This window comes from Lycorma delicatula, chromosome 6 (genome assembly GCF_047948215.1).
Source record: "Lycorma delicatula isolate Av1 chromosome 6, ASM4794821v1, whole genome shotgun sequence".
NCBI lineage: Eukaryota > Metazoa > Arthropoda > Insecta > Hemiptera > Fulgoridae > Lycorma > Lycorma delicatula.
Window position 1 is genome coordinate 144864671 of NC_134460.1, and position 24856 is coordinate 144889526.

The following is a 24856-nucleotide window of genomic DNA, read 5'->3' on the forward strand; positions in this document are numbered from 1 at the left end:
TAAAACTTTAGAAAACTCTTCCCTTTTAAAAAAGAAAACTGCTTACAATTTTAGAACTTAACTGTGGTTTTAACATACGTTTTGTCTGTGCACATAAAAATTAACAGTTCATCTAAATTAATATTAATTTGTTTTAACTTATACCCAAAAAATTAAATTATATTATGTATCAAAATTTTAATGTATGCTATATTATAGCAGCTTTCTCACTACCATCTGACAAACTATGGAAACTAGTTACCATGAAATCATAAATATATTAACATTTCAGAAAATAATAACTGCAAATTCAAACTCGTTTATTCTTGACATCCTCTAACAACAAACTTCTGTTTCAAAAATTCAACAATTCCATATGCTGACATTCATGATTTAAGAAATTAAAAAAGAGCAAAATTTCTTAACAGATAAACTGGTAAAATGTAATCCTACATCCTAAATATTAAATTAAAAATAATCTAAAAGTTGGTTAAAAGTGGAAATGCAAATTAAATGCATAATTAAACAAAACTGATACTACATAAACAAAAATTAGATTTATATATATATATATATATATATATATATAAATGAAAATCAAAAACAATTTTTCTTGCATGAGTATGAGTATGTGTATGCACGCGCTCGCACACATGTGTGTGTGTGTGTGTCTTATATGAAAAAAAAGTGTAAGTTAAAATATTAAAAATTATATTCAAAAATAACATTTTCATTTATTAAAGCATTTACAAATTTTATACATATATTACACAATTAATATAATTTTAATATTAAATTTAGTATATTTAATATTAAATAAAATATAATTTTTTTGAATTTTCACTTTGCCATGAAATCTTGATTTTTTTTCTATTTAAAATAGTTATTTAAAGAAAAAAGTAAAGTAGCAGTTTTTTAAAAAGTAAAGTAAAAAGAGATTATTACATTTTATAAAAATAGATCAAACTAAAATTTTATTCATTACCTTTCAATTAAATATACATACATATATAAGTAATTTACAATTGAATAAATGCAAGTGAATAGTACAATGAAACAAAAATTAATCAGTATGTAACAATATATGACCAGTAATGTGACTTTTAACTCCAGAAGGAAATGCAGAGTGGCAGCAGTATTAAAAGCTGCTTTGTAAAGAGAAACAAATGTTTTAAATATGTTTCAGGGAACATTAACTATATGAGTAAATATATTATTAAGACAAAAGGATAAATAAACATTTTATTTAATTTAGAAACAGTGCATTATTAAATTTGTAAAAACAAAATTTACTGTTAAAAATACTGTAAATCACACAATTGTAAAATAAAAATTACCTAGATAACCTTTTTTTTTATTTTATTAATGACAGAAATACAATAAATTATTTAAAAAATTATTATTTCAAGGTTGGCAATAAAATAACAACAGATGATCAACAATGCACAATACTGTACTAGTGTTTAAATCATTCTACTGCAGATATGTTTCTGGGATCTATTTTATTCAATTATTTCAAAAACCATAAGAAATCACTAATTTTCTGCCTCTTGATTAGCGCCCTAAAATTTCAGTTATCTCATTGAAATGAGATAATGAAATCTTTCACTAGCCATAACTTGCAAATGAAGCATTTTAGGACGTAAGTTTCTATGAATTTTTTTCCCTTATTTTTATGAATAGAAAAGGTTATGAAAGGTTCGGGAGAACTTTGTGGTACACCCAATAGAAGCAGATTTACAAAATGCATATTACTTATTGACTTTTTTTTCTATAGAGTATAATTTATTAATGGTCTATTTGTCTCACACACATTTTCTTTCTCATTTTATATCATTCTTAGTGTCATCTCAATTCAGTTGAACATAAAATTTGATTGTATGAAAAATTTATGGGTCCCATCATTTCATATTAAACAATTTTCCACAGTTTTTATTTACTGAAAATTAATTTAATAAAGGGCAATATGTAAGTTTTAAGTATTAATAATGAATGAATTTATTAACTTTTAATGTTGAATTTCGATACCAAATCAAAAATTAAAGGCTTCAATTTACATAAATTTCATTCTAAAAAGAACATACTACATATGCATTGGTTACAACACAATAAAAACAAATAGAATAAAAGTATAAGCATTTGAATAATAAATAAAATATCAAGTAATTATTTTTATTTACACATAGCAAAAAGAATATATGGGCTATTGAAGAAAAAAAACACCAGAATTTACACCTTCAAGCAATGCAGGTGAAATCTTTTTTATAAATGTATAAGAGAAAACTAAAAACAATTTCATTAAGAACGAATGTACAAGAAAAAAAATTAAAGTAGAAAAACCAAGCAAGAAAAACATCAATAATAAATATAAAAAAATTAATAGAAAAGTTTGCAAAATCACAAGTTAACAATGGAGTGAAAAATATAAGTTAAAAAGCAGATATTGGAAAAACAGCCATGTATAATAATGAAAGTTGTTACAAAGAAAAAAATTTTAAGTTAGAAACTTATCTGGAAAGAGGCAAATGAATATCACTGCCATATCTGTACGCCTTGTTCACAGAGTTTAAGAAGAAATAAAAAATTAATATATCTTAATTTTACACAATATACAGTAATATTTAATGTATTTTCCAAATGGTAAAATATAAATATATTTCTAAATTAGCTTGTTTATCATTAAAAATGTAATTTTATCTTTAACAATAATTATCTAAAACAGTAGGCATAAAATCAACAAGAACTAAGAAAATATAACTGATCTGTATGTACTCTGGGTAAATTTTTTTATAGCCCTTAAGAATTTTTAAGCACTGAACAGAGTTTATACAGTTGAATATGAAAAATAAAAATAATATAAATTCACACACACACAAAGAAATATATATATATATATATATATAAGCTAAAGCCAGTTAATAATTACAGTAGAAAGTTAAAACTAAATAATTCAGTTTTAACTTCTAATTGAGGAATCATTAGATATTACAAATATGGTAATACAGTTTATGTTGTTTTATAATAAAAATAAATAAAATAAAAAATATTTTCTTCTTGTTGAATAACCAGCTTCTTATACCTCAATGCATTACTTATTGACAAAAAAATGAAAAGAAAAACACATTTAAAATGATTAATGTAGCCAACTAACTATTCAAACAGCTTACAACACTGTAAATTGCATACAGAGTACTTACACTATCCACTAAAAAACTGTTATTAATTAATGTTTGTTAATAATTTTATTAAAGTTTAAATTTGCTCTGTAATTTATTATACAGTGTTTGGAAAAATCGTTTTCTCCAATTAGGAGGAGTATATCATCAAGCTGCCACATCAAAAAATCTGTCAATCAATGCTGCGACCTGCTCTGGTGTATACCGTACATATTTTTCTGGATTTTTGGTAAATGGTAAATTTGAGTACCTGCAAAAGAAAATATAAGAATATTTTTAAAAAATCTATAAATAATTATGTAAAACTTTTCTCAGTGAAGCTGGGAAAGTTATAAAATACATAGATCCTGTAATTTTTCAATGCTAAAATTGTATTTTATGATTAGGAGAAGGGTAAACATCAAGATCAGCAAAAATCCTGACATGAAAAATTTGATCTGATTAGTATATGTTCCCTTGTATATATACTGTAATTATTATAAGCTAAAGAGCCAGAAAATAGTCTACAAAAAAAGGAATAGTTTAAGTTTTTAATAAAAGTTAAATTTCACCTCCAAGAAATTAATGAAGTAATTCATTCAATCTGTAATTTACATTTACTTAAATTAATTAAATAAATAAATCTACATAAATAAAAATTGATTAATAAATAATAATTATAGTTATAAAAAAGCACATAAAATGTAATAATTTATAAATTATATTTATAATGAGTAATTATTTTAGATATTCTCATTACAATAATTATTTGCAGGGCTATTGAGACCCAAAGTCTCTGAGATCAAAGTATCAACCTTTAAGAAACTCTTTCAGCATAACCAAACTCTTTCATTGAAACTCTGTCAATTACAATATGCAGTGTTTCAAGTATAATTGATTCCACTTTAAACGTGTATATAAATTATTTAATCCATTTCAATGGTGTGTTTTTAAAAGAGTTTATTTAAAAATTAATATTACTTGTAATCTTTATGCCTAATCAGAGTTACAAATGTCTATTCATTTAAAAGTTACAAAAATTGTAGTGACTGTAATTAAAGTGGATGTATCACATGTAAAGAGGATTACATTTGTAGTTGAGCAAATCACTGACAGTGGATGTTAATAGAATTCGTTCATAATAGACGTAAAATGGGTTTTGTGGGGGTAATATGTTAACGGACACTTCAATGATAATGCTGTCATAATAACAGTTCAACAAGAAAAACATACTTATCATAGAACGCATTGTATTTAGGAAGAATATATTCTTTGTTATCTCTTTTTAGACTTTCTCTTAATTCAACATCAGGAATTGAATAACCTCTTTGCACTCTTGCTATTTCTTCCATTTCTTTATTAAAACCCTATAAACAGAATAATAATAATCACAAATAATTTTATATACATATCATATATTATATTGCATAATCATTTATTATATAATTAAATTACAAGTAAAATATTAATAGTAATACATTTGTGGCACAAAACTGTTTAATGATGGTCTTGCACTTTATCGAATCATTACAAATTGCAAGTAACTGTTTTGTGGAATAAAGATATAAGGAGATGATCTCTTATATTGCAGGTGGCTAAAAAACAAATACTGCTTCTTGCATATAGTTTTGGAGGTGTGGTAAGAGAGACTGTACAAGTCACAAGCAGTTTTGAGTAACAGACTGAGCTAAAACTTTCACTATCAGTGTTGCCAGGTGTGTGAATACAAGTCATTGTAGATTCATAAAATGCTATCCGAACTGTGAGATACATGATTCTGGTGCTTATTGTCTGGTCTGTACAGAGTTTAACGCATACAGTTGATCTAGCAAGAGCAAATGATGTGATATTTTACTGAAAGTAGACAGTTATCTAATCAAAAGACCTAACCACAAAAATCTGGCAAAGTATCATTTATCAAATGTTAACATGTTTGAAGTATATGAATTGAAAATTAAAATTTATTAGTAGAGGTGGTGCTCATAAATTTGTTAGAATAAAGATTACTCTTTCTGAAGTAAAAAAATTAAATACTCACAGCAAATTTCTCTTTGATAACACTTCTATCTTTATCTCTTAGTTTGCCACCAGCTAATGATAAATCATCATTCAATGTTATATAACTTAAAACTCGAGACCAACTAAAAAAAAAAAAAAAATTAATTTCCAAACATGATCATTAGATAAAATAAATAAAATTTGTTTTACAATTTGTGATTTAACATACTGATTTATCTGAGTATCATCTTAGTTAATGATCAAAGATAACTTTCTAAGCATTAAAAACATTAACTAAATGTGAATGAAGAAAAGATTTACCAAATGACATTTATAAATAAATAAATTTTTTATTTGACTGGCACATAAAAATACATTGCATAGATCACATCATTATAAGATAAAATATAAATATAAAAGCATTAATTATATGATAAAAAATAGATGTGATCAAGTAGGTATGAAGTTCATATCAATTATTTAAATATAAACAGAAAAATGTTACTCTAAATAAATTACAAAAAATTACACCAAATTATTCACAATTCAGAAATTGGTAATGAAAATTATTTCGAGCACATATTTAAGCAAACATTATAGAAAAACAGGCTACAGAAAAATGAGTTGTTTTTTTAAAATTTGTATTGTTTAAAAATTCATCAACAGAGTAATACTGATTAAAAATGGACAATGATGATTATTCAATTAAAAGGTAAAATAATAAATTGATTTTAAATAATTGTACTTTCTATGAAAAAAAAAATGTCTTCATGTGAAAAAATTTATCCAAAGATGTTTTGGATCTTGACTCTACATGGGAGTATGACATTTCAGCATCAATGATTATAAATACAGATGTTCTTTATTTCAACGGCAACAAATAATGTTTTATCTACATACTGCATTGCCAATAAAATAGTGTAAGATTTTTTCTTATTTTTTGTTGAATGTCTTTTAAATAATTATTTTTGTTAAATAATAATTTCCTGGGGACAATAAGTACTTACTATTTTTATATTATCTTTTGTAATGATAATTAAATAATTTGCAAGTAAAATTAAAAAAAAAATTGTTTTAAAAGATTTTTAATTACATTTCTTGTTGACTTTTATTTATTACAAAATAGGTAAATAATAAAAAAAAGAAAAATGTTATAACAATTTAATAGTAATAGATTGTTCTTGAAGGGCACAAACAATATTTATTTCTCCTAAGTAAATAATGTCAATATCAAGTTTTATTCAAATAGATAAAAAAAAATGTTAATGAATTAAACTCAAAAGTAATTTTTAATAAATTCAGATGTAAGTAAAATAGTAATTATAATTAACTATAGAGGGATTATATTACTATAGATGGTTTTTAAATACCTGGTTTTCTTAGAAACAAGTTTTAGACTTATGCCTGTATTTTACTGGGGATAAGTGTTAATAGTTACAACAGAACATTGTAAAATTAATACTAAATAGCATACTTCAGGATACTTTAAAGCTACAGCTACAGGTGGGGTGCCTGTACTGCTGGCTGGAACTTATATAACAATGTCAATATTTTACATTTTTTCAAAAATACTTCTTTAAAAATTGTTTTATGTATATTTGATCATATTGCATCCTATCCAAACATTTATATAGATCAAAGTTAAAGCATATAGAAATCATAGTGTTAAAAATGAACATTCTCTTCAGTTTTTTATTTCTGGTGTGGAAGATAAATTTAATATTTAAGAAAAATGTGCTAGTTTATTACAAATTTATTTTATTGAATGATAAAAAATGAATTTTATAGCGTGTGAAAAAATATCAAAACCTGACCAAGATTTGAAACCAGAAACTTCCAGATGAAAGAAAGAGAGACACTACTATACTCCACCTGAAGGTCAGCAATTATAAATAACAACTGCAATATTATAAATTAACAACATAAAAAATTTAACTTTTTGTCATACAAACCTCTGTTCATAAGCTTTCTTATGTGTCTGAATCATTTGGTGATAAGATTCTTCACAATCTGGTTCAGAGAGACGAACATACTCCAGTAGTGCAGATCTTTGTAATGTTTTCAGTACATAATTGCTATTGTTAAGGCGAAATAATGCCTTAACACCAGGTTCTGTATATGCTTCACTTTTACTAACTAAAGCACAATTTAATTGAGACACTACTTTTTCTGTTTAATAGAACAAAAAAAAAAAAATATAAATAATAATTCATACTTATTTTAAAAAAAAATCATTATTAATATACAATAATTTTATATTAAATAAAACATTATATAATTTGTAATCCTTATACTGTAGATTCTGCTCCTATAATTTTTTTTCTTTGCACCTAACTCTCTACACATGAGGTTGTTTTTAAAGTAAGGTCTGATTTAAATCTGCTGCCTGTATGCATGACGTAAGCAGATAGATGTGTGGTTGCAAAGCTAAATAGTCAGCTGTTAGCAACAATAGTTTAGTTATTTTGTAATTTGGTTGTTTATATTCATCCACTTATAGTGAGTGCTACAATTTATGACCCCCAAGAAGTACAAGGAGTAATCAGATTTTTGATGGAAAAAACAATTCTCTTTGAAATTCATAAGCAAGTTTGGGACATTTAGAGGTGAAATATTATGAGTAACCAAAGTAAGATGCTGGTGCCACTGATTTCAAGAAGGCCAGATGAATGTACTGGTTGGCTGTCAATGAAAATGGATAATTTGATTACAAAAGTTGATGAAACAATTCGAGAAAACATTAAGTGCTTTAATGTGTCACAGTTGTCTTTGATATTTCATGATCTTTGATTTATGAAGTTTTCACTGAAAAACTGGGCTATAAAAAATTGTGTGCTTAATAGATGCTAAAGATCTCAACTGACATATAAGAAAAGATGTCTTGCTGCAGTGCATGAATTTTTGCAGCATTACGAAAATGAAAGTGATAAATTATTTGATCACATTACTACTATGATGAAACCTCGATTTTCTATTGGAATGTCAAGACAAAGCAGCAGTTGATGCAATAGTGGCATTAATCATCTCTAGGTCGAAGAAGTTCAAACAAGAATGTGAGGTAAAAAAGCTTATGGCTAACATTTTTTGGAACAAAAAGGCATCTAGCTTGTCGAATTTAATTATTGCAGAACTACTGTGATTGCTGATACCTACTGTATAACATTAAAAAATCTTAGAAGAGCTAAAAAAAACAAACATAAGTTGCTATCCTATGGGATTGGGTTTATCAGATGATGAAGCTAACAGAAATATTTTATTGGAAAATCTTCAATTATTCACCCTGTAGCTCTGACTTTGCTCCCAACGATTATTTTACTTTTCTTCACCTTAAAGAGTGGCTTTTATCGCAAAGGTTTCACAATAATGATGAATTGAAAAATGGCATAATTGCATGATCTAAGTTACTGGTGATAGACTTTTTTGAAGCGAGAATGGAGAAGTTAGTGAAGCTATGAAAAATGTATTGAAGCTGAAGGCAACTATTTAGAAAAGCAGTAATTAAATGTAGTTTTTATGCATAAATAATAAAGTTGTTTTTTTTCTACTCCAAAAATAGACCTTACTTTAAAAATAAGCCTCATATTATCTGAGTCTGCCAAATGTTAAATAGGAATTTGACTCTTAAATAGGAATTTGACTCAATAAAAATTCAACTGCTATCATGTCTCAAACAATACAGCATAGTGTCTGTAATATCTACTATAATTATAGTTGATAATTATAATTTCAACTAATGAACTAATTCCTGGAGTTTTCAAAATAATTTTAATCTTCTTGAGAACTAAATAATTATAATATATCTATGTCTAATGTCAAATTCGAAGTAGGGAAAAATACTGCAAGCAATACTACTAAAAATTTGTATAAATATTTACACTTGCTGAAGATTTTTAAATTAATTTAACAAATTTATAAATGTAGAACAACATAAATATTTCATCACATATCAGATCTGTCAAATGATTTATCATTATTATTAAGTATTCCTAAAGACCTTTTTAGGGCTACTTCAATTCCAAATGATACCTACTTATGCCTAAAAAAAAAAATATGGTCAAGTTATAAGAAACATGATCAACTCATCCTTCCCAAAGAAAGATGTTATCATCAACTCATGCAGAAATGTAAATAACGAGCTCCCAAAACACTTGAAATCTTTCTGTACAAGGTTTGATAAAAAAATACGTGGAATTTTAGTTTTACTCAAAAATTTTTCATCAATATTGATTTTTTCACCTTCAAAGTACTCCCCTTCAGATATAATACATTTGTGCCAGCACTTTTTCAGTCCTTGAAATACTTCTAGAATGCAATTTTCGGTATAGCATTTATTTAGCTTCTTCGGGGATTCTGTCTTTATCTCTTCAATGTTGGCAGAACATAATCTTTCATGGTTCTTTTCAGCTTGAGCAATAAGAAGTCACAGATACCCAAGTCTGGTGAATATGGAGACTGAAGCATCATAATGGTGTTGCTGTTGGGCAAACACTCAACAGTGCAGTGTGAGCAGTATTATCGTAGTGTAATTGCCATGAATTGTTTTGCTGCAAATCTGGACCTTTTCTTCGGATTGTTTAACACAAACAACATAGAACTTCCAGATAGAACTCGTTATTGATCATATGACCTGGTGGCAAGAATTTATAATATACTAAGCTGTTGAAATCGAAGAACACAATGAAATCTTTACCTTTACATTTGATCAAACTAAACAAGCTGTTTTCAGTCTTGGTTCTTCAGTTAGCTTCCATTGGGACCGGGGCTCAGTTTTGAAGTCATACCCACACACCCATGTTTCATTAATAGTTATGACTAGTTATCACTAGTTATGTCTGAGCAGTTCTGGATCATCGTTCACTTCATTCGGCAATGCTTTTGGTCGAAATTCAAATGGCATAGAACTTGCAGGTAATAATCCTTATTGACTCTGATAGCGATTCAGTGATTGTCCATAATCATTTTCTTCACTTTTTCAATGTTGTCATCAGCTGGGATGTCCAGAGCCTTCATCATACCAATGTCTTCATGGCCCTCTTGGAAATGTTTGTACCGCTTGTAAAACACTTATTTATTCCTAGAGGAATCACCAAAAGCAACATTCAACATTTTCAATGCAATGCTGTACTTTAATCCATCCTTAAAGCAAAATTTGCATTTATATTTTTCACAAGTAGTGCACCAAAAATGAAAAACTTAGAAAACACTAAAAACATGAAAATATAATGCAATCAAAGCTGCACTACAAAATTTATCAAATTGTTTATTTACTAAATAAAAACTGTTTTTTAATATCACTACGTTTAAAGTGACTTCTTTACTACAATAACAACAAAAATTAAAAGGAAAAAATTTCAAAAATTATCAAAAATAAATAATGAAATGTTTTAAATAATAATAGAATTATATATGAAAACATTTTGATAAAAATAAACATGAAAGTATATCCTGAAGCAGAAAATGATGCAAAAATGATTGCAACACAAGTAAAGAAGGTAATTTATACATTTTGGAAGTAAATTAAAATAATACAAGAGCAATTAGAACAATACTAAATTATGAGCAAATAAGTCATTATTTCAGACAGTAATTTTACAGCAGGATATATATACTAAATTTATCAAAAGGTAAATCATAAAATTGTAAGTACAGTATAACAGTATTCATTTCAATACTGCCCGTCTTACTGTGAAGTTACGACTTATTTGATTTATCATATTAAATCACAAAAAATTTTATTGAAAACTTAAAAGTTTATAATTGTTTTACCTGAATTGGTAATTGATTAGATTGATGAAAAGGAGTAATCTCAAGTATGTTCTTGATAATAAACCAAAATTATCAATAACTTTTAAATTACTCCAACCACAATATATGTGAGCACTAGTTTACCGAACAATGAGTTTAAAATTTAGAAATTAAGATAAAGAAATATTTTGCAAATAATTAAATATACACAGGTGCTATATGAAATTTGGTTTAAATTTTGAAAAAAATTATTTTTTCACCTAATCAGATATGAATTTCTAAATATGTGAATAAATGCTTCCAAAAGAATTACTAATGTTTTCATCCTGCTCCTGATTTCAGCATTTATTTTTTTAGTAGTTAGAACCTTCTTTAGAATGAGGTCAGTTATATCTTTTAAAATGTGTCAGTATTGTTTAATAATCTGTGCTAATTATCCAAATTGTTTCTTCTTGAAGTGTAAGTTGGACACAAATTCTGTGTATGAGATATTCTAAATTTCACTTCACAGTTTAAGAAGGAACACACAAAAAACCAAAACTAGTCAACAATTATGATCAAAGTTAACTAATGATAATCTGAACATTTGAATTTTATTAATTGATTCACTGTATTATTTGTTGATCCACTCAAATCCCTTTTAAAATTAAAATTTCATTTCAATTAAAATTGTTATTCTATTCAATTGATCCATTAAAACCCCAATAAATTAAACATAACAAATTCTAAGAAAATATATCAGAGGTTTGTGATGCTCCAACACATCATTTTGATTTTTCTTACACGATTGAAAACATAAGTTGTATTTTAAGTTTTGAAATTGTGTTTTTTTTAATATAAACATAGCTTATGTTCAAATCAGTTTGGTATTTGATCTCATACATAAAGGAGCCATTGTAAAAAAATAAAACTGTCATCAACATTACTTTTAATACTATTCGCAAAATAAATGAAGAAAAGCTCTAAAATACACAAAGTAAATTCCCACGTATTTAGTAATTTTGTTTAGAATAATCTTTTTCAAACATTGGCAATAAAGCAACTGGCATGAATACACAAAACAAGTATTTTGTATATAAAATACATATAGAAAGAAAAAACATACTTATGTAGATACCAAGAAGCGCCTTATTTTTATCAACTGCCTTATTTTTATCAATTTTATTTGCACTGGGCAACATATTGAGTGCACTACTATAAGCCGGATCCTGGATTAAAACTCTTGATATCATATCAGAATAATCTAATAGCTGTTCCGTGAACACTAGCACATTGCTTGTCAATTCATGGACGGTACCATCCTTAGGAAGACCTGAATTGGAATCAGATCTTACGCTTTCAATAAAATCTTCTAAAGCTTTAGCTCCAGTTGCATGTAATGTATTCAATATAGATGTAAACTGCGATCGCACATTATAATCACATCCTTCAACAGTACGTTCAAATTCTGGTTTCATGTTGAGTAAATGTTTCAAAATAGGAAAAACTACTAACACAGCTCCAAAATCATGGCGGCTTATACAACGTTTTGCTCTTGTGGCAATGTTCTAAAACAAAAAGAAAAAAAACATTTAAATTTACCAGTGATATTAAGTGGGGAAATATAGAAATAGTATAAATAAATCAATTAAAAGAGATAAAGAAAATAAATTTGAAATTTGACAAGAAACATAATTTTTTTAAATAAAGAGGGAAGAAAAATTTCTGTAATGGATTTCCATAATTCCATTCAATTATATTTACATATAGAACAAGTTCAGCATTTAATACTTTGGATGGTCTGTTTTTTATATGGGACAATGGACTTGATGGACTTGCGCATGGACTTGATGCATTGAAAATTTAAAGGGAATTTCATTAATTCATATTAAATTAGTCAAACTCTGGGAACATTTTACCCTTTTGAAATTCTAAAATCTGTTATTCTTTCTAACTTCGCATATAAAAAACAGACCATCCAAAGTATTAGAAACCAGGACACAGAAAACAATAAGTTTGGACACAGAAAAGAATGAGTGAATTATGAACTTCAAAAACAATCTTTCAACATTAAGAGATTAGCAGCGCAGTTAACAGGTAAAAAAGGCAAATATGGTTCAGAATTGTGAGAAAAGAAGTGAAGAAAAGAGAGGAATCAAGAAATAAAGAACAATTATAGATTTTGTCAAGAGACCAGAACAAAAAAACTATCAATCAATATTAATAATATTTTATCTAATATTCAAGAAATAGTTGAATACGTTGGCCAGTTTATTACAGTGAATGTAATCAGAGCTTGTTACGCTCTTAGATCCTCAGATGAAAATTAATTAAAGAATGTCCACCTCCAGTGTCAATGTAGATCTAAGTACAACTATTTATGGGCATGACTTGCCTTCTCCATCATTCTTGGGCTATTTTTTATTTCTTGGTTTACAAACATGGTTCTTTATAAAAGTTGAGTTTCATTGTGGGATCCTTGAGCATACCTAATGCTTTCATTGGTTTTCATATAAAGAAATTTAAAGGATTCCTGCCTTTACCACTTAATATATTATGCACTAATAATCAGATATTAAATCTCAATATAACTAGTATATATTAATGAAAACTAACATCGGTTGAAATCCACATATTTGATGGTTTTGGTAAAAAGGGCAATTTTAATTTTTTTCCTGTTACTACTTGAATTGAAGAAGTTATGAACAGATAAGAAAACTGTATTCTTATAACCTAGTGTTGTCAATGTTTCATAAACATTTGGTGAAAATGGAAGGCACCTTACCAAATTTCAAATTTTTATGAAAATACTATTCTGACATTTTAGTTATATCTTAAATTTTTGGATTGTAATGTGACCTGCGATGAAACATGGATACACCAATACACCCTAGAAAGCAAGAGAACAAGTATGTTGTGATGGATAAGTGGGGAAGGGGGCATCAATCAAGGCCAAGAAACATTTGTCGGTGGGGAAAGTTCTGGCAACTTTTTTTTGGGCTCAAAAGGAGTCCTGCTGATGGATTTCCTGCATGATCAATGGATAGTAAATGTGCCATACTGTTGCCAGTTGTCAGAGCTGCTTATTGCAAAAATTTGCAATGTCTGCCTTCTCGAAGACAACACATGGCCACATACAGCAGCTCAGGCTTGTGATAAGCTTGCTAAAATTAATTGAATACCCACCGTATTGACACTGGTCATATGTGATTTCTCCATGTTTGGTTTGCAGAAAGAAGCTTTAAAAGGGGAAAGATTTAAGATGATGCAACAGTCAAGCATTATATGTACAATTGGTTGTTGGGGCAACTATATTGTTTTTTTGATCAGGGGATCAGAATGCTACAAATCCAATGGAGAAAATGTATTTCTGTTGAAGGAAACTATTTAGAAAACTGAGGTAATTTATTTGTGATCTTATCTAATGTCAATAAGGCTATATAAACAAATTCTGGTTTATAATTCAATGACCCTTGTAATTATTTTGAGAGAAGACTGTGGTGCAAAATTTTGAGAATTATTATATGTTCAATTCACAACAGAAGTGGATTTTTAAACTCTTATTCAGTTTTTATAATCAAATAAAACTTCTAAGTAAAAATTTAAACATAAAGTAACTTTACCCTAAGCCTAAAAAAAAGTGTGCTTTCTAACTAATAATTTTTTAGGGTTTTACAATTTTTTGAGACTAATAAAGATACAGTTCTGGAACCCATTTTTTTCAAATAAAACCACTAATTTTGCTTGATAATTTATGTCAGAGTTTCTAGTATACCATCATTTTACCTTGGGCACACAAATCTGGGTTAGATGTTTTACTAGTAATACCTCAAAAACAAAGTATTTCCAGACCCACATTATTATTATTTTGATAAGTGGAACAGAATACACGTATAAAGTATTTGGTCAAGGGGGTCAACTGAAACTCAAAATATTTTACTAGTAATTTTATTTTTTTTATCAATTAGACTTTTAATACTGCATGGTTTTTAAATTGAAAAAACCATTTGAACAAGATGGTATAAATCAACTAAATTTTTATGAGCATTTTTATCTTTTTCACAATTGTACTCCAAATAGTGTGTAGAATATTTAAAAACCCTACAGCATATTTGAAATAAAAATCGATCAATGGCAAAACTAGGCAGTTCAACTCGTTGCCAGCTTTTTCTAACAAAAAAAAAGTAAAAACTGTAATTATTTTTGTAAAAGATATTGGACTCTCAATCTGCAGCTTTTTTTGTAAATTTTGAATAATAATGAAATAAAAATAACTTTGAAAATAATGTTATGAATGTGCTAATATAATAGTAGGCTAAAAAAATATAAAGTTCCCCAATATAACAGTTCGATACCAGTGAATTGGCAACTGACAATAATGGGTATACAAGTAATAATACAATGTTTCACAAAGAAAAGAATACATCAGTTTCTTTCTTTACACCAATTTTTATTATTGCTATGCACATATATAGCAGATGAGTTACAATAGGCACCAGTCAGAGTTGCTTTTTCTGAGAGTAATAATGTTCTAATGAACATTAATAGATAGCCAGTAACTGTCTATGGCGAACAGAACCTCCTGTAAGGTTCAATACAACCTTTTTTTTTTTATGGGTTTGGCATGATACACAATATATTTGGCTCAGTGAAGAAAGCAACAGAGAAAATATTTAAGATTTATTAATAAAAATCTTTTAAAATAAATTTCCTTACATTACAATACAATAAGTATAACAATTAATGATTAGAGACTTAATATACATGGTTAAAATTTTTTTTCAGGTGTTGATGGAGTAAAAATAAAGTCGGACTCACCTCACCATCTTGCACAATACTATCCATTGATTCTTGTATAATTATTTGAAATACTTGATGCTGATGAGCTAATGGTATGATACCAGCCATCAGATTACGTTCACTTTGCATTAACCTTTGCAATGCCATAACACAGACCAAATAATTTTCCATTTCTTGTTCATCCACAATGTCTTCTCTATTTTCTGTTACAAAAAAAAAATTAAAATGTTATAAAGGACATGAAAATATGAATTCAAAACGTTAAAGAAACCTTAGTATTAATTAAACATTTGAAAAACCTTGTAGATAATTCAAGTAATGTGTTATTACTTAAATATAGGTTTATTAAGTATACATTTGTTTTTAAGTGAAAGTTATTTTAGTGGATGGTAGTTTCTTTAGAAATTAAATAAAGTTGGTAGCACTGACGAGGTTTTACTACACAACTGCATACAAACTCTGTTCAGAAATATTAAGCTCTCATAAAATTACTTTCAGTTACATCAAACTAAGACTTATTGACATAATTAACAGTGCTTTAGCTTAAGCATAAATGAAGCAACACGCTGGAAGTCAAAATAATACAAAACTATAGGGCAACCAGAAAAAAAACTGTCACAAGAATTAATAAGAAAATAAGACAATTTTTAAACAAAAAAATATTAAATGCAATGATATCAATAAGCGTGCCAATGTTAATTAAACACACTTGGGGAGTAGGTGAAAATTATAAGGTGTAAATCAAAAGTAAGAGTCAACTGTAAATTAAAGAAAAATAGATTAAGAATATATTTTTACGAAATTAATAAAGTTAACTGTCAATCTCAATTAAAATAATAAGAAAATAAAGATTAAATAACTAATTTTAAGAAAAGTTTAGCAGTATTTGTATGTATTTACTTATTTCTTTAAATATCATTATTGTATTCAGATGGTTTAACTGTTCTTATATGTGCCATATTATTTTTATATTATATTTTCTATCTGAATTTCAGCCAGTTCACCATTTTCAACTTCTTACTCTCTCCAATTAATGTAAGAAGACATGCAAAAATCAACAGATAAAAAATCTGGGATGTAAGAAAAATGATAAAAATTTCTATCAGAACTGCTTGATCATTTGAACAGTGCAGGCAGTAGTGTGAGTGTATACAATATCATGAGCTTCTCAACCTACCACTTCTGAATATTATGCCTCACTTTTGAAAGCAACTCACAATACACAGTGATTCAGTTACTTTTCATGCTTTGACCTTCTTTGTACACTGAGGGAATCAAACCCTTGTAGAAAAATCTAACTTTCTTGGTAGGACACTTGATGCTGAATTTCATAGGACAGCCATATTTTCTGTTTACTTAAAAAGTGAAATATAGCATTATTCTTGATTATAAAATGTTTACCATTTACTCAGTCTGATAAGTCTTGAAAGACATTCTTTGTTAGCCATAGTTTGCTTCCAAGACTTATCAGACTGAGTAAATGGTAAACATTTTATAATCAAGAATAATGCTATATTTCACTTTTTAAGTAAACAGAAAGTATGGCGGCTATCCTATGAAATTCATCTTGTATGGACTTTTTTTACGAGATGAATCTGGTTCTATCTATCATTTTGAGTTCAGGAAGTACATGCATAATTTTCAAAAAGACAATCTTTCATATTGAGAACCATTCAGAAAAATATGACATTGTCTCCCAGTCTTTTATTTTATCTTTGAGCCTTCTGTATTATGTATTTACTAAAGTGTCCAAGTGGGACATAATTATACACAAGATAAAAATGATGAAAGATTAGAATGTCAGTACAGCTCTTTGTTCATTACCAAAACATATTATAAAACAATATTTATAGAAATTCTTAACTCAATTAAAAATGAGAAACTCACACATATTTTTAAAGAAAACTAACCTCAGCTAAAATATTATTTTATATCTTTTTTTTTTATTTTAAACAAATTCTTTGAGAACTGATGTGATCTTATCTTATGAGGCAGAATAACTAATTAAAGTTTTTAGTATGATGCAATTTTTTGGTATTTGTATATCAAAATTTCAGAACCTATCCTGTACACAGTTTACAATAGCCTTCCTTCACAATAACAGTAAGTAAACTGTACTATGTGAAATGCTTGACATTTATGTCAAGAACTTTAATAATGAAAGATCATTTTTTGAATTCACAGATTTTCTCGTTACAACATAAAAATTAATATGTACTTATCAGTCAAAATCTTGACCAGTATTCTTCTCTTAATCATGAACAGTTTTCATGAATTCAAGCTAATTAACAGACACAAGTTAGCAACTGGTTCTTATAATTTATTAGTAATAATGCTCACCTGCAGGAACTACAGTGAACAGACCTTATACAAGTACTAATTAAATAAAATATAGTAACTTAATTAAAATAAGGGTTAATGTACAAGGAATATATGAAATGTAACATACAGCTGCTCATAAATGATAAGTTGCAAATGAAGAGATAATCAAATAAAGTAAATATGACATAAAAATATATTTTTTTACAAAAACTTACATTTCCACAGAAATCATTTACATTTACACATTTCTCTCTGATGCGTACAGTTATTCATTCTGTCAATGAGGAATACTGACAGTCTTTCTTTTATTAATAACTCCATTGCATCTTTCAGCTCATTATTCATGTTTATATCCTTAACATGCCTCTTTAACTGTTGAAAGAAGTGAAAATTGCAGGCCACCAAGGGTGGTTCAGTATGGAGGGTATGAAGTAGGTTAAATTTTAATTTCACAAGAGTGGTTGCATCTGATGTGTGTGACTGAGCATTACTGTTGCAGAATTAATGGTTTCATGGATTGTCAAACATGACAGACACATCTCATAAGGTGTTTTAACACCTCTATGTACTGCATATAATTTTTAGTAAACCGAGCTTCCAGATAGCCATACCTAAATGTGTTTGGAATCCTAGAAAACTGTCAAGAGTTCTTTTTGCATAGGAATGTTTTGAATTTTTTTAGTGCTGGTACCCCACCCTCTGCTGTTTTTCTTCCAAGTAAAAATGATACACCCATGTTTGGTTTATCACAATATTGAAAAGGAAGTCAATTTCTTCATCAAAATAACATCTAAAAACTGTCCCCAACATTCCTTTCATTGCTATTTGTCCTTTTCTGTGAGTCTGCATGGCATCTACCTCAAACAGGTAACCACATTGTGCATTAACATGCATTATACATTCATTTTGGGTGATGATGCATTGACTGTCATTTTGAATCAATTCATCCACCTTCTCATCAGACACAGAAACTGGTCAACCACTGAGAGATTGATTTAGACAGGTTGACACAACAATCATACTCCAATCCATGACAATGGTGACCGCAACAGAAAATAACATATATACATAAATAAATTTACATAGTAAAATTTATTTAAAATTATATAATTTTATATATATATATATATAAAATAATTACCGAGGTGAAGAGTAGCAGCACGACGACCACCCAAAGTAAGACCAGTCGACTGTTCAAACGTCTGTGATGCTTTCAACAGCATTTTATTTGCCTTTTTTTCAAACCTACAAAAAGTAAATTGATATAAGTAATAAATTATAAAGACCACCACATACTTGCCATTAAACTTTATAGCTGTGTTCCCTCACTACAGCTGTTTAATTGCTTTCTACATAGCAACAGTTATGCAAAATAATAATTCGTTATTATCATAGTAAAGGTTTAATATCATGGGTGAATAATTTAGTTAAAACTTTTTTAAACTTTTAACTTTCAATTTAATTTCACCTATACAATTTGTCAATTCTTAATTCTGAGTTGGTAGAATCTATGATTAAAATGTAAATATTTCTTTACAAGATAAACACTGTTTACTAGATACATTAAATATAAAATAAATACTTTACAATATAAAAAATTAAAGTAAAAAATGTTAATTTATTATTATTTACATTTAAATGAAATGCTTAAAATCATACCTACATAAATCTTTTCAAAATAAGTGTAAATTATACTCATTTTCACTAAATATATTAACCTCACATTTCATCTACTTCAGAAATCTGTTTTATTGCTACAATTCTGAATATTATCTAATCTCTTTGTGGTTAAAATTGTTTAACTGAGAGCAAGATTAGTTAGAACATTTTTTAAAACATGAACACACTTCTTTATCTGACAATCGAAAGAGGAGAGTAATGGATTTGAGCTGTACATTTATATCCTAGTAACTCCAAGACAGTGACACTTATTTTAAAAAAATAATTATCAAGCAATTGATATTAAATCATGAGTGGAACAGGTAAGTGATAATATAAAACAATAAAATGGCTAAAGATAGGTATAAAACTATGCAATACCAACAGTTTCAAACTCAAACTAAGCAGGATATAAAATAAGAATTGGAAAAAATTGATTTTCTAAATATATAGATACACATATATGCAGTGTTTGAAAAGTAACTACACATTTATCATGCATTACTACAACAGCACATAATATATGTTAACAATAGATAAGATAACAATAAGTTATCTTACAGTAGTTATTAAAAATGGTCCCCTTGAACATCCAGACCTATCAGTACGTGTTTCTTCTTGTTCCTGAAGACTCTTACAAATTGTTCATGTGAATGTGTTGAAGAAATCACGAATAAAAGTTTCAAGTTCCTGGAGGCGTATGGGGTTTCCTTGATAAACATTACTTTTTACATAACACTAGAAGTAACAATTGGTGGGCTTAAATCTGAAGAATAAGGTGGTTACAAAAGCCCTTAGAAATGATTTGAACTCTGAAACTAACTCACTCTAACTTCATGGACTGGCTGGCTGTATGTGTGGTCTTGTTGAATCTGAGCATTATTAATTTGATTTTCAGTTAGTTCTCCCATGAACTAATGAATGATTTCAAAATAATGAGCTGAATTTATTCTTTCCGCAAAGAATTTCAGGTTGATTATTTTTTTCCTGGATACTGTAATCCAGACTTGATCTTGTTACGTGGAGGAATTTCATGTATGGCATGTGAGTTGTCGGCAAATCATAAACATGAGTTCTGTGCATGCACACATCTTGATAAATGGAACCATGCCATTACAAAAACTAGTCTAAAATATTGTCAGAACTGTCCAGTAGAAACTGTTGAAACCATTCACAAAATTAAATTCACTTTCCACAGTCTGTGGCTTATAACGTTTGAACTGCTTTCACTTTATATGGAATCAAACTTAACTTGCAAACTGTCTTGAGTAAAGTTGCAACACCAATGTTTTTCTGTTTGGATGACCTGCACATGGACTTGTTGGGACTATGTTGCAACGCAGATAATATGTCTTGCAATTTTTCTCTATTCAGTACTAATGGTCTACCACTTTGTTTAGAGTTCTTTAAAGATACTGTCTCCCTAAATTTTTCAATTACTGTTCTTACACAATGTCAATTAGAAACTGGTGTACCTGGAAATCTAAGAGAAAATTGGTCTTTCACTATCTGTGAATATTCACCGTGCTTAGAGATGTATTCAACAAGAAATAATCACAGTTCTAAAATTAACACTGTTCTGAGCGCATATGGAAACACCTATTTTCAGTTGTCCAAAGGTGATGAATACACAATGAACAACAAAGTAACAGATACACTTAACTTCTAAAGATCACCATCCTAATTGGCTCATGGAAGCAAAATCCAAATAATGCAGGATTACCAACCTTTACAAAAATCATTAAAAAACACTTGTGGCACTTAAAGAAACACAACATTTATTAAAAACAATAATGGACATTAATAGAAATTAATCTTAAATCATCTGGAAAAATCAAAAATGTAAAATTTTTAAATATGATAAGAAGTTCAGAGGATAAACTCCCCACGATTAAAAATAAGAATTATATAACATGCATTCTTTCAACCTATCAAATGAAGTTTTTTTTTAAACACATGAGCCAACTTTGGCGACTTTTCACATCTACTATCAAAGACAAAGTTTTAAAACTTTGTACAGAGGTTCAGGATAACTTTTAAAATGCTTTAAAAAATTATTTTTTTCTGAGTGCTTCACCAAAGGAATGAATATTTTTTTGTAAATTTGAATAATCCTTTAGTGATTAAACCAACCATTGAAGTAGAATTCTTTTTTTACTATTCTTTTCATAAAAAAAATTGAATAAAAAAGAGTAATAATGAATTTCAGCAACATTATTAGTGGAACAATAGATTTTAAGCTAATGAAAATGTAACAAAAGTTAGTACTGCTATTACAATTTTTTTAATAATATATCTTGTTACATAAAAATGGTTTTCATAAATCTAAACTTTGTCTTCTTTTGAAAAACATAAAAGAAGTATTTTTAATTTAATCACTTACTACGGTAATGTAATACTTTACACAGAGATTAATTAGAAAACCAGATTAGTGACCAATAAAAATATGCAGTAAAGAGTTCAACTTTGCATAAATGCTAAACATCTGTGAAATTAATGGAACACTTATCAACCAACCCATCTGTAATAGATTTTTCATACAGAAATTAAAAGGCAGTTGGGTATGGGTCCGGCCAAATCAAACAACAATTGTGTACAATTGATGTAGAATATGAGTCTTTCCTACTCATCTCATCCCTGTACCTTTATGCGGGAAAAGAACCTTTAAGTCAATGAATATCTATGACATGAATAAGCATTTTCTTTTGATAAATCTAACATCATATTATTGAGTTGTTCCCCTACACACAATACTAAATGATTAAAACGCAAACTAGCTACAAGAAGGATAGCTCAAGACAATCCTAATGCTAATGCTTTAAAAGGCAGATTGAAGGTATTAAAGAAACAGGTATAAGTTAACAGAGCTAGTGTTTTAAACCAAAATGATGAACAGAAATTCCAAAAACTAAATTAAAAAATTTAGCTTGATTTACTGAATTAGAACTGAACTGAATTAATAGTCCAGTTTTTTACGGTTTTTCGCTCAGAATTCTTATGGACAAAACCAACTGACATGAAATTTGGATAGTAATTAGGAAATAGCTCAAGGAACAAAAGTTATAGTTGCTTTTATCCTGGGGGTGGATGCCACACCTTCTCAGGGGTGAAAATTATTACATACAAAACAACTGCAGAAATTGATGGAGGAATAAATTCTAAGCAAAAAAATGTTCTATAGAAATTTTTTGTAGTCAATACTTTTTGAGTTATTCGTGATTGACAATGTTAATTTTTCATCCAACCACTGAATGATTTTTCACGAATAACTCAAATACCTTGTTTTATCAAAAAAATTATTATTAGAAAAAATGAAGCTTATAATTAACAAAGATATTGGTTTTTTTTATTTCTGTAGATGCAATATGAACCAAGTTATGCCTCGTTGAATGTAATATTTTGTTTACTGAAAACGGAAATCTAACCTTTCAACGTTAAATAACGAAAAATTTTTCAAGGAAAACTTGTAGGATATTTTTCAAAGTACTTGAAAAGACCTTTAAAATTAGCTTTGGTAAAAGTCATTAGCAATACATGTCAAATAAAAATAAAAAGGTTTTTTTTTATTAATACTTTCAAACATACCGTTTCATGAATTGGCAATTTAAAAATGTTACAGTAATGTAAATTATTAATTAAGTAAGATATAAACTTAATTAACGTAGCAGAATCAATTCTTTTTTTGTAATTGTATTTGTCCATATTCTTCTCTGTACTACTTATGTCAAAGACAAAAGTATAAAACAGTTTACCACCAAGAGTACAGAATTAAATAATACTTTTTACCAGATGCTTATTATTATTTCATAAAAGCACTTTTGAGGGTTTCCCCTCATCATCAGTTAATAAAACTTTTTCTTTTTATAAAATCACACATTAAACTTAAAACATTAAAATTGTAAACATATAAAAATGTGTAGTCATAAAGATTTTTTTTTATGCGGCTAACCACACATACAGTACTGTACTGCGTAAAGTATTATCTTGTGTGATAAAATAAAATAACAGATAAAATACTCAGATCAAAAATCAATTTAACTAATAAGCATATTATAAAAAGTGGGTACAATCTATTTAACAAATTAAATAGTTTAATAGTAAACAAAAATATTAAAATAATAAGTTATGACAAAACTATATATGTCAACAAAATTATTTTGAGTTTAACAATGAATTTTACACACAAGATTTACCCTGGGATTTCGATTATCAGCTGTTATGTCCAAAATTTATATAGGGAATTTGAGAATAGAATAGTATACGGTATTACAACATTTATAAAATTCAATTATGGGTTCGATACATTTATGATATTTTGGTAGTCTACGAACCTGTTATAAATAATTAACACTTAATAATTTTAAAAAATATTAATTCCTATCATAATAATTTAAAATCTACTTTTGAAACTGACAAATAGAAAAATAAATTTTTTACATGTTGATGTAGAAATTAATAAAAGTAATAAAATTAAAACAAAGTTTGAATCATCCTTGGGCACACAAAATTAATATATTTACAAACAAGTTAAATAGAGCAATACATTACACACATAAAAAAAAAACTAGATTCAGAAATAGATATTACAAAATCTACTGCAGTAAAAAATGGATATAATATGGCATTAATTGATATTTAAAAAAAAATAAAAAAAAAAAAAAAACAAAAAAAAACAGAAAATAAAATCTAATAATGAAACAATGTTGATGCCTATAAATAATAAGTGTAGATGAAAATATTTATATAAAATATTCCTATACTAACAACATTATAATGTGTGCAGTGCAATGATAAAAAATATAAAATAGCTTATAGATCATACAATCATGTAATAAAACATTTAAAAATCCATAATAATGATAATGATCCTAATAATTTGTATGGTATCTATAAAACAACATGCAATGATTGTAACAAAATTTATATTGGAAAAACTAGTAGATCATTTAGGGTAAGGTTTGCAGAACATTTTAGATCTTATAAAAACAAATTAGGTTTCTCTAAGTGTGATATCATTTCTTGAACTGCTTTTTTACATGCATTACAAATCGGTAAATACAATTTTTCTATCACACTTAGTTTTAAACAAATTACGCTTCAAAAAAAATTACAGGAAAATATATTAAGTCTGTAAAATTTATAATTTTGCATGGCCATACCTGTGTTGGAATGATTTTGCTGATGCTTTTCTTTTACAAATAGCCTCAGGCACATCCCGA

General features: G+C 27.5%; 1 protein-coding gene across 2 annotated transcripts in view; it reads right to left on the minus strand.

The window, feature by feature from the left end:
* Window positions 1-688: 688 nt before the first annotated feature.
* The window catches only part of Exo70 (exocyst complex component 7), a 51620-nt gene continuing 27452 nt past the window's right edge, over window positions 689-24856 (minus strand). For both annotated transcript variants that reach the window (XM_075368747.1, XM_075368748.1), the window contains 7 exons: window positions 19120-19223; window positions 15675-15859; window positions 11983-12424; window positions 7085-7301; window positions 5173-5275; window positions 4368-4501; window positions 689-3405 (listed from right to left, as the gene is read on the minus strand). In XM_075368747.1, coding sequence (XP_075224862.1) covers window positions 3303-3405; window positions 4368-4501; window positions 5173-5275; window positions 7085-7301; window positions 11983-12424; window positions 15675-15859; window positions 19120-19223 — 1288 coding nt within the window. In that variant the 3' untranslated portion in view covers window positions 689-3302. The remainder of the gene's footprint in view (window positions 3406-4367; window positions 4502-5172; window positions 5276-7084; window positions 7302-11982; window positions 12425-15674; window positions 15860-19119; window positions 19224-24856) is intronic.